Source organism: Osmia lignaria, chromosome 14 (assembly GCF_051020975.1).
Source record: "Osmia lignaria lignaria isolate PbOS001 chromosome 14, iyOsmLign1, whole genome shotgun sequence".
Taxonomy (NCBI): Eukaryota; Metazoa; Arthropoda; class Insecta; order Hymenoptera; family Megachilidae; genus Osmia; species Osmia lignaria.
Genome location: NC_135045.1, coordinates 4,420,745 through 4,433,626, shown reverse-complemented (window position 1 = coordinate 4,433,626; position 12,882 = coordinate 4,420,745). Strand labels below are relative to the sequence as shown.

At 36.3% G+C, this 12,882-nt stretch overlaps 3 protein-coding genes across 6 annotated transcripts in view; 1 reads left to right on the top strand and 2 right to left on the bottom strand.

Moving 5' to 3' along the window:
• LOC117607360 (uncharacterized) overlaps window positions 1–12,839 on the top strand; it is a 36,567-nt gene extending 23,728 nt beyond the window's left edge. Inside the window, exons 1-7 of one of the 4 annotated variants that reach the window (XM_034330972.2) lie at window positions 7,547–7,917; window positions 7,996–8,119; window positions 8,399–8,768; window positions 8,846–9,446; window positions 9,519–9,631; window positions 9,711–9,858; window positions 9,936–12,839. In XM_034330972.2, coding sequence (XP_034186863.2) covers window positions 8,103–8,119; window positions 8,399–8,768; window positions 8,846–9,446; window positions 9,519–9,631; window positions 9,711–9,858; window positions 9,936–10,066 — 1,380 coding nt within the window. In that variant the 5' untranslated portion in view covers window positions 7,547–7,917; window positions 7,996–8,102 and the 3' untranslated portion in view covers window positions 10,067–12,839. Of the gene's footprint in view, window positions 1–7,546; window positions 8,120–8,398; window positions 8,769–8,845; window positions 9,447–9,518; window positions 9,632–9,710; window positions 9,859–9,935 lie in introns of those variants that run through there. The other 3 variants (XM_034330973.2, XM_034330970.2, XM_076692207.1) reach the window with 3 other exon arrangements.
• Window positions 34–2,172, bottom strand: LOC117607363 (uncharacterized). Its single transcript, XM_034330976.2, has 2 exons — window positions 1,778–2,172; window positions 34–305 (listed from the first exon to the last, which is right to left on the bottom strand). The coding sequence occupies exons 1-2, from the start codon at window positions 1,916–1,918 to the stop codon at window positions 102–104; spliced, it is 345 nt and encodes a 114-aa protein (XP_034186867.1). The 5' UTR covers window positions 1,919–2,172; the 3' UTR covers window positions 34–101.
• Window positions 4,304–7,409, bottom strand: LOC117607359 (uncharacterized). Its single transcript, XM_034330969.2, has one exon. The coding sequence runs from the start codon at window positions 7,047–7,049 to the stop codon at window positions 5,337–5,339; it is 1,713 nt and encodes a 570-aa protein (XP_034186860.1). The 5' UTR covers window positions 7,050–7,409; the 3' UTR covers window positions 4,304–5,336.
• Window positions 12,840–12,882: the final 43 nt, after the last annotated feature.

The following is a 12,882-nucleotide window of genomic DNA, read 5'->3' as shown; positions in this document are numbered from 1 at the left end:
TTTTTTAAAGAATGCGAGACAATAATTTCAAGATAAATTTTCAAAATGTTATATGTAAATCATAAATAATGATAATTACAAAGATGCGTGTAAATTAAAGATCATATTTTCAAATGTGGTTTCCCATAAACGTAGACTCGGTAATGAAGTCCTCTGGAGTATTTCGACCTGAACTTAATTTTGATAAAATTGTATCCTATACCGCCGGAAGTAACCCACATGGCTCCGTTGTTCTCGTCTGATAACGAATCGACTCCTATGCACGTGATCGTTGCACTCGTGGGCCCGTACTCTGCCTCGACTTCCTGTAACAAAATCAAAATCTAATCAGTGTTAATATTTTCTGGTTCATTCATCCCGTTCAGTTATCATTTGCGATACTTAAATAGCGACAGTAGTTTTACTATTAATAGTAACAGTATTAGTATTAATAAATTGTTGGAGCGCGATTCGTGGTGACTTTAAGTTTAAATCAAATTAAGTGTAAAATCTCTCAACCTTTTTAACTTGCAACAAGCATCGAAGCGATTCGAAAGTCTACACAGTCATTAAATTACTCGAACATTTGCGAGATATCATTGAATGCCAGTCATTATTCACACTTTTCGCGTTCGCTTAAATCGTTTCGACTTCGAACTCGTCTCAGGGAAGATAACAGGAAGGCGAAATAACAAAACGCCACGGAAGAAGAACCGGATCTGAGACGGCGATAACATTGAAACATGCTAAATATAATGCAATTTGACATAATTTCTTCGGGGAGAGTGAACTTAGGAATTTTAGATAACGTGGACCGAATTAATCAAACGGTGGACGGTGAGTTTCGAAAAATCCAAAGCGATTCGATTAAACGTTCATTTTTCTACCATCGCGTTATCGATGTATTAAAGAATTTTTGAGACGTTTAAAAAATGATTGCTAGTTTGAAGAAGTAGAAAAACCTTTAGCAACGAGAAACGCGATAGATAACGTTCGAGATGTCTTGTTTGTTTTACATATCGAGCGATTAAAAGGTGATGTTTAATAAACATCAACTGACACGAAAGAGTACTTGATTACTCCATCTTTCTTATAAAAATAACCTCGATGATGATAGTAAAAAAACGCTCGTAGAACGATTTCGATGAATGTTATATACTATTTTCAACGAATGTAAAAAAAATCATAATCTTCGAAAGCACGCTGTTCTCATTCGAGGACGTTCAATTAGCGATTACTTTCATTACAGCGATTTCTCGTTTCCACTCTAAAGTTCATGATATACAATCAACCATAATTATGTTATCCATGCTGGAAATTTTCATTCAGGGCTGTCGAGAGATTCGTTAGGCCCCTGACAAATTCATCGTTTAGGGGTTCCAAGAGAAATACAAATATTCATTAAATTTGTAACAATTTATTTTAATTTTTACAATGCAATTATTTTCAAGGATTTTTTTAATCGAGAGGGATGGCCCGATACTTTTGACCAATAATGTACGTACATGACATATACTGTAGACCGTTTCCCTTTATCTCTGTGACTAGATTAGAGGACGTTAACACCTCGTGTGCTCTTCACGAATAGTACAGTACACAATACTATATACTGCTAACACTTTTAATTTATTCAACTTACTATCAGAATATATCAGAATATAAGAATAATGGAATATTTCTTAGTTGACATTGAAAGTATGTTATATTATTTCTCTACTTTTCATTCCTAATCGTATCTCTTGGATTGACCTATGCATATGATTAGTGATTAATGAGTGGAATTGTATCTTGCACGCACTTGATATGCACCGATCCTATACGATCTCCTCACATCGTACTCCCAGATAACTTGATCGTCCGTTCGTCTCTGGCAATATTCGTTCTTGTATGCAGTCGCGAACAGAACGTTCAACGCGAGAAACAACAGGAACAGGCCCATCCTTTTGTCGAATGCCTTTCGTTTAACGCACGAAGGCCGGGTTTTTTCAAGATCACCGAATATAATATTGAGATGAAGGAAAGAAAAAGAAGAGCGCACAACACAGACACAGAATCGTATCGTTGATTGGTCGAATTGGCGAACAGGAAAAGCCGATCAAATGGAAAACACCGTTTATTTATCGAACAGACACGATGCTGCGTGTTACAGCTAACAACTGGGCAGTATTAATAGTCGACCATCATCGATACACCGAAAGTTCCCCCCAGCTCTGCTGTAATATTTACTCTCGTTGCACTCTGACGGACGTTTCTTCTTAGTCGAGATTAGATACAACGCCTGGTATCTTGTTTCTGTTATTTCGACCGACAGGCTATCAAACTTTCTTCTCGCGATTCGAGTAACTTTCGTGATTTCCAGGTGATAGAGATTCCAGTTTCGAATCTTTTCTACTTTCGTTATTAATTTGTGGAGGACAAAGAATGGATGTATCGATTTGCTTAAAATTTGCTAAAATATTCTTAGCAATTTCGAAGATCGATAGGGGTTCGATGTGTCGTGAGATCTGATCACCCGATGTTTCTACGATTCAGTAGAAGCGCTGGAAGATTAGGCAAACCGGCGAGGCTGCGCGCTGCAAGTAGTATAAACTTGCAATGATCGGGCATAAGTAGATAGTGCACCCTGGCGCTGCAACCGTTTTAACCTGCTCTACGGAATCGGTCGAAGATTTTTTAACAATCTATAGAATTTAGAATAAACATCGATTTATACTACTATATATCTCAGTTTCATCTAAATCAAAAGAGTAAAATACGATTTTTGAAGAATTTTTCCTAAAAGATATGATTCCATAGAAATAATTAACTATTTCCAGCGCAATGATCCCAACAGTGCGTTAAACGTTTTCACCGCAAACAAATTGGCAGTAAAAGCAGACCATTGGTATGCCAGTCAGGTGAATCCGTTCTCACAGTAATCGTACCTGGAACCACGTGGCACGAGTTGCCCAAGAAAATGACTTTCCATCTTGTTACTGGCAAACAAACCGAGTTAAGAGCTTTTAACTAATAGCTCAAAACCACAATGAAACATTTTAACAACGTTCCATGGGAAATAGTACCAATCTTTGGTGAACCTTTCGATGTAAAACGAACGATTCTTTCGATTTCTTTTCGTTTTTTCTTCGACAACTTAATCTACTTACGTGCAGTGTTATACTTCGTAAATTAAAATTGAAAGTAAACGGTAAACAAAAATTAATCGCAAGCACGAATTCCGAGAAATCGAAGGCGCTTGATGAATTTTTCAAGAGATAGGTTCGAAAAACGCAACGAAGTGTATAATTGATAAATTGATAACGCTGTTATAAAACGAAAGAAAACGAATCGTGATTATCTAACGGGGTCTCTGATTCGATAACAAGGGTCGGCAAACACGAAAACTCGACGATCCATGATGAAAATAAGCCATTACCAAGCTTTTTTTAATTTAGTACTCTTTTTAATCGATTCTTGGCGAAGAAACAATTTCTGTTGCGTGTCTCCCACGGATGAAATGTAAAAAAATATATATATATATATATATATATAGTAAGCTGCGTATTGATTTATTTCAGCAGCCGTCGTCAAGGAACTGCATTTCAATATTATCGCATGATAAGATTGCGTTACACACTTGTTTCACGTGTCTTTGAATTTCCACTTTTTCCATCATCGTTTCTCGCGAAAGGAGCCTATATTTCACCTGTCATTCTATCGTATCGATAACTCTGGTAAAATGAAACGAAACGGCGAAAGATTACAGGCTGATTTCGATCAGATGACTAAACGCTGACGAAAGAGGAGATCGGTGAGCAATTAGCAACAATCTCATATATTCGTTGAGTTAGCAGCTGACGAGGAGAACGAAGGAAGGGGGTAAATAAAAATAAAATAAAAAAAATAAAAAAGAAGCGTGAGAGGAAAGGAGAAAAGCAGATGCGCGATAATACCGACAGCATCTCTCGAACTGGCGACCCCAGCCTCTCAAAGTCCGTTCAAGCTGTGCTGCCCCCGGGTCATCCTCTCATCTCTGTAACATTATTTACACTTCCACCCGTACAATCGAGCGAACCGATTAAATACACACGTTTCTGTGTCTATTTCAGAAGTTGTTTGTTGCTAATGTTACATCAGATACGGGATTTTCTGCATTGATTCGATAAAGGGGTTGGCTCGAGATGATCTCTGAACAAGTCGACTGTTGCGTCGATCGCCGCGACCTACATCACAAATATTGCATAACCGAATGATTAATAATAAATTAGTAATAATTGTAAACGATTTAGAATGGGATGGTTAAAGTAGGGTACATACACGGTCAAGTAAAAAATAAAATAAACGATTATATTAAAAAAAATTTCATTCCGAATAGGTTTTATTAATGATTTACGCTATCATTATAATATCCTCACGAGTATTTACACGAATGTTATCATCTGTCCGGCGTCTTATAAAAATATCAAATACTATAAATACAGAAATCCTGCGAACGCCTCGTTATTGCACACACGAATCAGCTGAAATGTTTCCATTAATTTTTAAATCTATCCGCACTCAAGCTTATCAATGTACTGTCATAATAATTATAGCTTACTTAACGTTATTTACAACTTAGCCGCTAGGAAACTCATAACGAATTGCATCGAATTAAATATAAAATATTATTATAAAGTATAAAATCGTTTCATCTTATACGTGTATACGTATACTGGTACACGTTTGTTAGCTTATCTATCGTAGCCGGGGGTTCAAAGTCGAATCGTCGACGCGAAAGTAAAGAAAAATAGTAAAAGTAGAAAATTCGACGAGAAATAAATGCCTGTTACATAGTATTACACATTAGGTACGATTAAACGTTACTATTTACACGCGACGAGACGCGATACAATTTTCACGCTCAGCGATGCTTTAGAAAATTTCAACTTAACGCTCTCTCGTTCTCGCACATCACTATAGCAGTCTACAAAGATAGGAACCTAGGTTAATCGGGGCGCGCAAAATCGTCGTTCATCCAACAACGATTAGCACGTGATTCAAACGTGTCTTGTCTTTTCATTACAGTTTTTTTCTTTTTTTTTTTTTTTTTTTTTTTCTTTTTCTTCGCTTTGCATCCGCTTCAGTCGCGATTTCAGAATCTACTTATCGTCGATAGAGGCGAACTTGACCTCATCAAGTCCTCACGTTTTCCCCACTCGAATCTTACAGTTTCTCGTTCCATTCTCTCCTTCGTTTCTTCCTCGTCTACCCAATACTGGCTGTTCACGTGAAATCGTTCGAATCCCTTCGAACCTCGCGTCTCGAACTGTATGTACAATCCTAGCCTCTGATCATCGTTTAGAAATGTATCCTTCTCGATGTTCGATCTAGTTTTGAAACTAGTGCACTACACCCAGTGGTGGATTGTGCTGCACAGGTTGCGCCCTGATCATACCGGCTAGCCGCCTGAACGGTAGCTGGAGGTGATAGTAAGCGCAGTAGGGCAACGGGTCCCAATAAGTGAACAGAGCTTCCCGTTTGTCGAGTACGGTGCCCAACAAATGGGGCACCGTTTCTCCCGTGGGTCGTTTCAATGCACAGGCGACCGCATCGGGAAGCGAGTTTCTTTCCGCGGTGAAAAAGACGCCGGAATTCTGTCTGGAGAAATGCCTGCACGGTCGCCAGACTAGTCGTGGGTGTATGCCGGTGTGGCAGATGTAAGGTAGACTGACGCCAACGCGACAGCCTATAGGTACTAGTTCTCCGTCCTCCGCTATAGCCAGCCGGAAACTCAGGTGACCGTTGATCTTTGAGCCAAAGGAACGGGCAAAGAATCGTTCGAGCCACTGCACCACTTCCGGTCTCTCCTCGGGGATCAGGCCTCGATCCTCGTCCACCAGACAGGTCACGTTCGCCACCACCCTCGATTCCTTAACGGTGGTGCAGGTGATGTAGTGTTTACCGTTCGGGTCTCGAACCACCACCCAGGGTTTGTTCTCGGTGATCTCGTGTTGCTGGTTACGGAACTCCCTCGCGGTCGGTGGCAGTACCACCTTACCTCGGTCGCTCATTCCCGCTGGACCAGCGGACAACATTAAGTATCTACCGGTGGTGAACGCGTTCTGCTCGTACAATCTTGCCACGTCCTGCATCGAGCGCAGGACGTAATGATAAGGGGTAGGTAGAGCCAAGGCGCGACATCTCCGTAGAAGTTCCAGGGGATCGTCCAAGGCTGTCACTTCACTGGCACTTGGCACGAAACACTCACAGCCCATCACCTCCAGATAGGGTTTCGCTAGGGCGTCGTAGTAGGCTGTATTGCTGGCGCTCACCGGGATGTAGTATACCGCCTTCTCCTTCTGCACGATGTCCTTTAACGCTTTTATGTACTTGATCGCGTTACCCGGGCCGGGTTTCGGTATCGTGTAGAACTTGGAGCAAGCGGTCGAGAATTTCGCTAGACCGAACAGACCGTCCAGTTCGCAGACCACCACCCTGGCCCCGGCTTTGTAGAAATTACGGGCCAGGTGGACCGCTTGCACGGTACTACCACCGCTGATCAGTACGCACCGTTTGTTTCGGATTCTTTCCGACGCCGGTGTGTAGAGTATGGTTAGGAACCACTTGAGCGCAGCTACGGGAAATTGGAAAAGTACCCAGAGCATGTAGATCCAGATGGACGCCCATAGCACCGGTGCCCAAAACGCATAGCTTATACCGGTGATGATACCTTGGAGTAGTCCAAACGCCACACCGACGTATGCGATCAGTACCTTGAACAGGAACGAATCGTTTCGGTTGTGATTCTGTCCTTGTGTCGATTGTGCCTCGTAGTTTAATTGTATCCTCTGCTGCTGTTGCTGTTGCTGACGTCTCGGTGAAAAGATCACGGTAGGGGCGATCGAGTTGTTCGACGAGTAAGAGACGTTCGATGCGTTTGAAGAATTGGAAATATTCGATATCGATCGCTTCAAAGTTGATATCGGCGATACGAAGGGTGGCGACGTAGACAGAGGTGAACTGGGCATGGGTGGTGACACGCTGTTGCTTCTGGAGATCGATGGACTCGAGGACCAGAACCTCGAGACGTTTTCACTGGTGCAGGCTGGCATTTTCGAATTTTCTTCTTTCCTTTTTCTTTTTTCCCAACAATTTGTCGAAAGGGTCGTCGATGAATCGCGATCAAACCGAGCCTGTCTGGTGAATAGATCTTCTCTCGAACCACGGATTCATAGCTCGATCTTAAAACGAACGTTTCAGACGAAATTTTTGAACAAGAAGATTTCAGATAGGCTAGCCGCTCCGATGAAGACAGACTTTCCACAGAGTCTGGTTGTAAAATAAGACGAGGGCACACGTGTATACTCCACTCGCTGAAGACACGCTGCTACAGCAGCTAGAAAGGAAACCTTTTGCTCGCGATTTACCAACGAATTTGCCGGTATGCACACGCAGCTTTAACTGAGGCCGGTCCTCCGGTCTCTTGGTCTCTTATGCGTTCTGCATCTCGGACGCACTATGAACCGGCCTCTTATCTAATCGTGCAGCCTCAGACACCGTGATTGAAAGAAAGAAGGAATCGGGTCCTCGTTGTGATCAACGTCTCGTCGTATTTTTTCTTCTCTCTTTTTTTCTTTTATTCTGCTAGAAAACTCGTCGGATTAATTAAGTAAATAGAATCACGCATTGTCGAATGTCGTGACACAGAGAATTCTCGAACGTAATTTTGAATGAGGAACATTAAATGCAGATGCATCATACGTGTGTCTAATAATTATTTTTTTTTCTTTTTTGCTATTTTACGAGAAACCTTAATTGACCGGTGTTTCTGATTTTATGAATTTATTCAAATTGAAGACATCATACTTTTTTACGATATTTTTATTATTATTATTATTTTGTATTTTGTTTTCTATATTTATATTAGTTACTGTCGTATTATAGATATATAGAATCTTGTTTACCGGATAATGTCATAAGGTAAAGGTCTGATTTGAATCTTTTTTTTTGTTGTTTCACATTTCATAAATTATACGAAACAAATCTATAATAACAAAGGTAAGATAGGTAGCGCTCCACTTCGTCCATGATCGAAATTCAAACTTAAAGCAACTGTCAACCGCCATCAAAGTATCGTGTCAGGCAGAGTTTATACGCCGCATAAAATGTCCAAAACTAGAACGTACGTAAGATATTCAGCTCAACAATTCTTTAATGAATATTCAAAATATAAATTCTCTCCAGATATCATCTATTTTGTGTATTCCATTTTCATTCATGATTACATTTTACATTTCTAAATGTGATTTCAGTATGAGAGTATGAATATATTTTTTGCTCTTTTATCATGTAGGGGTTAAATTCAAGTTTGAACCTATAAAATTTAATATTTCTTTTGTCTCTACCTTAAACAAAATTTAAACAGGAACTTACAATTAATAGGATTATCTATTTCTTTCAGGCAAAAGAAAAATGCAGGAACACAAACAAGTGATACGAATAATATGTTAGAAATAGCTTCCTTGCAGGAACAAGTCAAGCTACTGACGATTGAAAATGAGCATTTGAGGAAATATATTATTGAGGAACCACGAAATAGTTTGAAACCTACAACACCTACAACTCCAACTGATGGAGTTGATCAAACTCCAAAACATCCAAGATCATTACGAAAGAAGTTAGATACTTCAACTACAAATGAGAAGAATAAAATACCAATGCGAGGTTGTACCTGTAAAGGTACATGTATCTCTAAAATATGTGGGTGCGTAAAAAAGCACATTTTATGTGGACAATTATGTAAATGTAATAATGATGCCTGTAAAAATCAGGTAAGTAGTTCCTCTGTTTTAATACTTAAATCGGTACACAAATTATATAATATGTAAATTGGAAATCAACTTAATAGGTACAAAAAAATATGGAACAAAACAAAGAAAATTTGGAAATGCAAGAGTATGCAACAGTATCCAAGAGTATATTTAGTCCAGATGTTATAAAAGATGATATAAATCTTAATGTGGAACAATTAAGAACTTCATCTTTATATTTTGGGAGTCCTAAACAGTTAACTTTTGCATCAGATAAAGAAGAAGAGAAAGAAAAGAAGGAAGCAAAAATAGTAATCAGTAAAAGTAGTAAAAATAGTAAGGAATCAAAAGAACATGATAAAAAAGACCAGAAAAATATACTTGCAACAAGAAGCAAATCCAAAAAAATCAGCCCTAAATCACATAGTACCAAACAAGTGGAAAACATCGAAAGTACTTCTAGTAAAAAAGAGGAAAGACAGAATAGTAAGAAAACGGAAAAACAAGTAATGGAGAGATATAATGAAACAGATACTAAAATAAATAAGAAAATTAAAGAAATAGATAAACGAACAAATAATTATATGAAGAACATAGCCAATGGTATGGTATCATTAAGGCATGCTCAGAAAGGATCAAAGCAAGTCTCGGTCAATAAACCAAAAGGAAACAATATTATTAGCGATTCAGATTCAAACGGTGAGAAATTAAATTAAAGATTTAAAATTTAAATAATCGTACTAATAATCATTCAATTTAAAAAAATTATAGATGATAATTCTATTTCCGAGAAAGAAGTCCCACAAGGTGGAATTAATAACAGTTCTAAATCGTTTCAACAAAAAGGAACTTTAGATGTAAATCCGACCCCTATTAGAAACGAGGTTCTAAATTCATTTAAATCAAATTTCGAATAATTTACTTGAATATGTACTGACAAGTTTTGTTATTTTTTACATTTAGAACATTAATGATGATGTTAATCCGATGAAACCTAAACATGAATTATCTAGAACACCCATTCACGGATCATCAGTGTCTCGTGATAATTCTGATATATCAATGTCGTTGTGTGGTACCGTAATAGATGAAAATCGCCAGCTTCCTGAAGGTAAATCACAGTGTGTTCATAATCTTTAATAGTTTAATTTGTTAAGAAAATAATCGATGTGAGTTTTGTTACACCAGAATTCAGCCAACCTCAAGTAGATTGGGAGGAATATCAGTCCCAGCTCGTACCGTGTGCAAAGTGCAAAAGAAAATTCCATCCACTTAGAATTAAAAAGCACGAATTCTGTTGTAAAGGTCGGAGTCACTAATATCGAGTGTTTCGATCGTTTTCAATATCATTGATGATGAATAACAATTTTTACTAAATTGATGGCTAATTAGACGGGATTAATAATAAAATAAATTAGTTACAACTTTGGCCCATTCAATATAATTATATCATCAGAATCTACTATACAATATTTCTCAAATACTAGCTAACAGTACAATAGAACTACCTACATACAGTATATACGTATATAATGATTGGTATTTATACATGTATGTAATTCTTATGTGCGAATCGAAAAGATAACGCACATGTACACAGAACCACACACGTTCAAAACGCATACGTACCCGTATTCAACACTGATTATTAGAATATTTCGTGTATTGTTTTCTAAGTCTTACTTATTATACATCTCTATATAACTAACATTCTTTAATATTTTTTTTTACACTTCTATGTATGTACAATTTGGGGACAAATTATATAAATGTATACATATTTTACGGATCTATTGGAGTTACACATATACTGATATTGTGATGTCGCAAAATTAAAAACTGCTGATTTTTTCTTCTAATGCTTAAGAAAATATAATCTGGTGTATCGTAACGAAATGATGTCTTCTGACAGTCTCTTGGGAAGTTACATAATTATTATAATTAGTTATCCATTGAAGTAGCATGTTCTTCCATAAAATGCTGATGGTATCGAAAAAAACCGAGCACAGTTGCAGCCGTAAAAAATAAAATTATTGTACATACACACATGAGAAAAATGACAGTAGTGCCAAGAATGAAGTTAGTTTTGTTTTTATATAGTATGAATCATAGTATATAAACACACATTATATAAATGTAGTCCATCTTTTTCTTTAGATCTTGTATACCGTGATAACGACACAATTTAATATACATTTTAAAATAAACTATCGCTTAAATATTTTGTAATAAAATACACAATGCATTGTATGTAAAGATCTATTTTATAATACATGTGGTATACAGACACCAACGCATCGTAATACGATTACAAATAATACTGCTTGAAATTATAAAATAAAATTGTTCAGAATCAATGAAAACAAAAAATATCCAATATGAACACGACTAGAAATCATACTTATTACTCTATACAATAAAATGATCACTTTCTTCTATTTATACGTAATTATCTGCCGTGTAACTTCTTCTTAACAAAATAATATATTCTTTTACAGTTAGATTCATCCTAAAGTTTTTGAAAACATGTTTGCATATCACTTTGTCTTGGAAAAATAAGTAACAATGAAAAATACTTTTCGAAAGTAGCATCTACAGTGTTGATTAGAATTAATTGCAAGCCTTTCCAATTCCATTGAAGAAATAAGTATAAGTTTTGTTTCGTGTATATATAAGTAGGAGTACAAAAGTAAAGATAAATGGCAATGTTTTATTAGAACTGGCATTTAATAATGACACACAGATATTATTTGCATAAGATACGTGATAACTCTTTTTATGTGATTGCATAATTAAGAGTTTCAAGTGTTAAAGCTCATGCACATTGTTTCCAGCATCTATTTCTGACCCTCGTACCAAATGCATCCTTTTTCAAAGAATGCTCATTAACATTGTGCTTGTATTATATTTGACTAGTCATGATAGTACTCTATCGTATCATGTTGAAACAATATTTGACATATTTAAGTTGTGTCCTCCTTCATTCTCAATATTTAATCGTCGCGCTATCTCTTATTCTTGTTCCTTATAAAATTTGTGCCTTTAGAAAAATGGAAGTGTATCGTCGATAGAATACAAATGGTAGAATTCGTTATTCATACAAGAAGACAACACTTTTCTTTTTTAAATATTGCGGTTGTCTTATTTATACAAATTCTTGTATACCCCGCCTGTTCATGGATTCTCTTGCTAGCCTTTAGATAAACTTAATTTTTTTTCTCCGGAAATATGTTGTTTTCACAATTCTATACCATTTCAAAATTCTATAAAACGCTTATCCAAGAACACGTTTTTAATTTACCTCGGTTGTGTTACTATCAATTTTACAGATACGATCACGATATATAATTTGTGAACAAACGAGCGTATTCCACATTTATGACATTGCTTATAACATTACTGCTGGTTTTAGAGTCTATGGTTTCATTTAACCATCTTACAGTTAATAACACTTTTACATAATTATGGTATTGTCTATTATAAAGTTATGAGTTATTATATATATTTATATATATATGTATATACCTGTAGAGGCAGCGGTCACAAAGGGTGCATTGCAATTGCATATCTCTTTTTTTCTTTTTCTTTAGATCATAACACATATATTCTTGGATTTCAAGACTATAAATATTTCAATTCTATGCAATGGAAAAATAAAAGACCTGCTTTTCATGGGTACAATAATAAATTATATATCATTGACAATTCTTATAATAGATTACACCGGGTATTATTACCGCATTATAAAGAAACAAATAAATTAATATTTCATTAAATAGTAATTAGTAATTACAGACAAAATATAGAACAGAAGAAAGCAGTATGAATAATACTCGGTGTAGCTATAATTTTTGGTAAATTTGAGGGATATTAAATCTTATATTTTTCCATTAACAATATTGACATCTGGTATCATTTTTCTACTAATAATTTTAAATAATTATTTAATACAGCCAAGTACAAGAAACGATGTAAGCTTTGTGACAGGGAAATCAATCGCATAAATAGTATATAGTATTTTATGTAACTATTAATAATAACGTTCGAAATTTATTCATCATAAATTCATTAAATAAAAATAGGAAAAAAGAAGATCACAGATCATGCACATAAATATCCATATTATACATGATTT

Bases quoted from the DNA above. Each gene is read 5' to 3' on its own strand.
- LOC117607363 (XM_034330976.2), bottom strand. From the start codon at position 1,918: ATGGGCCTGTTCCTGTTGTTTCTCGCGTTGAACGTTCTGTTCGCGACT. The intron at 306-1,777 runs GTGCGTGCAAGA...ATTTTGTTACAG, and splicing joins ATAGGATCGGTGCATATCAA to GAAGTCGAGGCAGAGTACGG.
- LOC117607359 (XM_034330969.2), bottom strand. From the start codon at position 7,049: ATGCCAGCCTGCACCAGTGAAAACGTCTCGAGGTTCTGGTCCTCGAGT.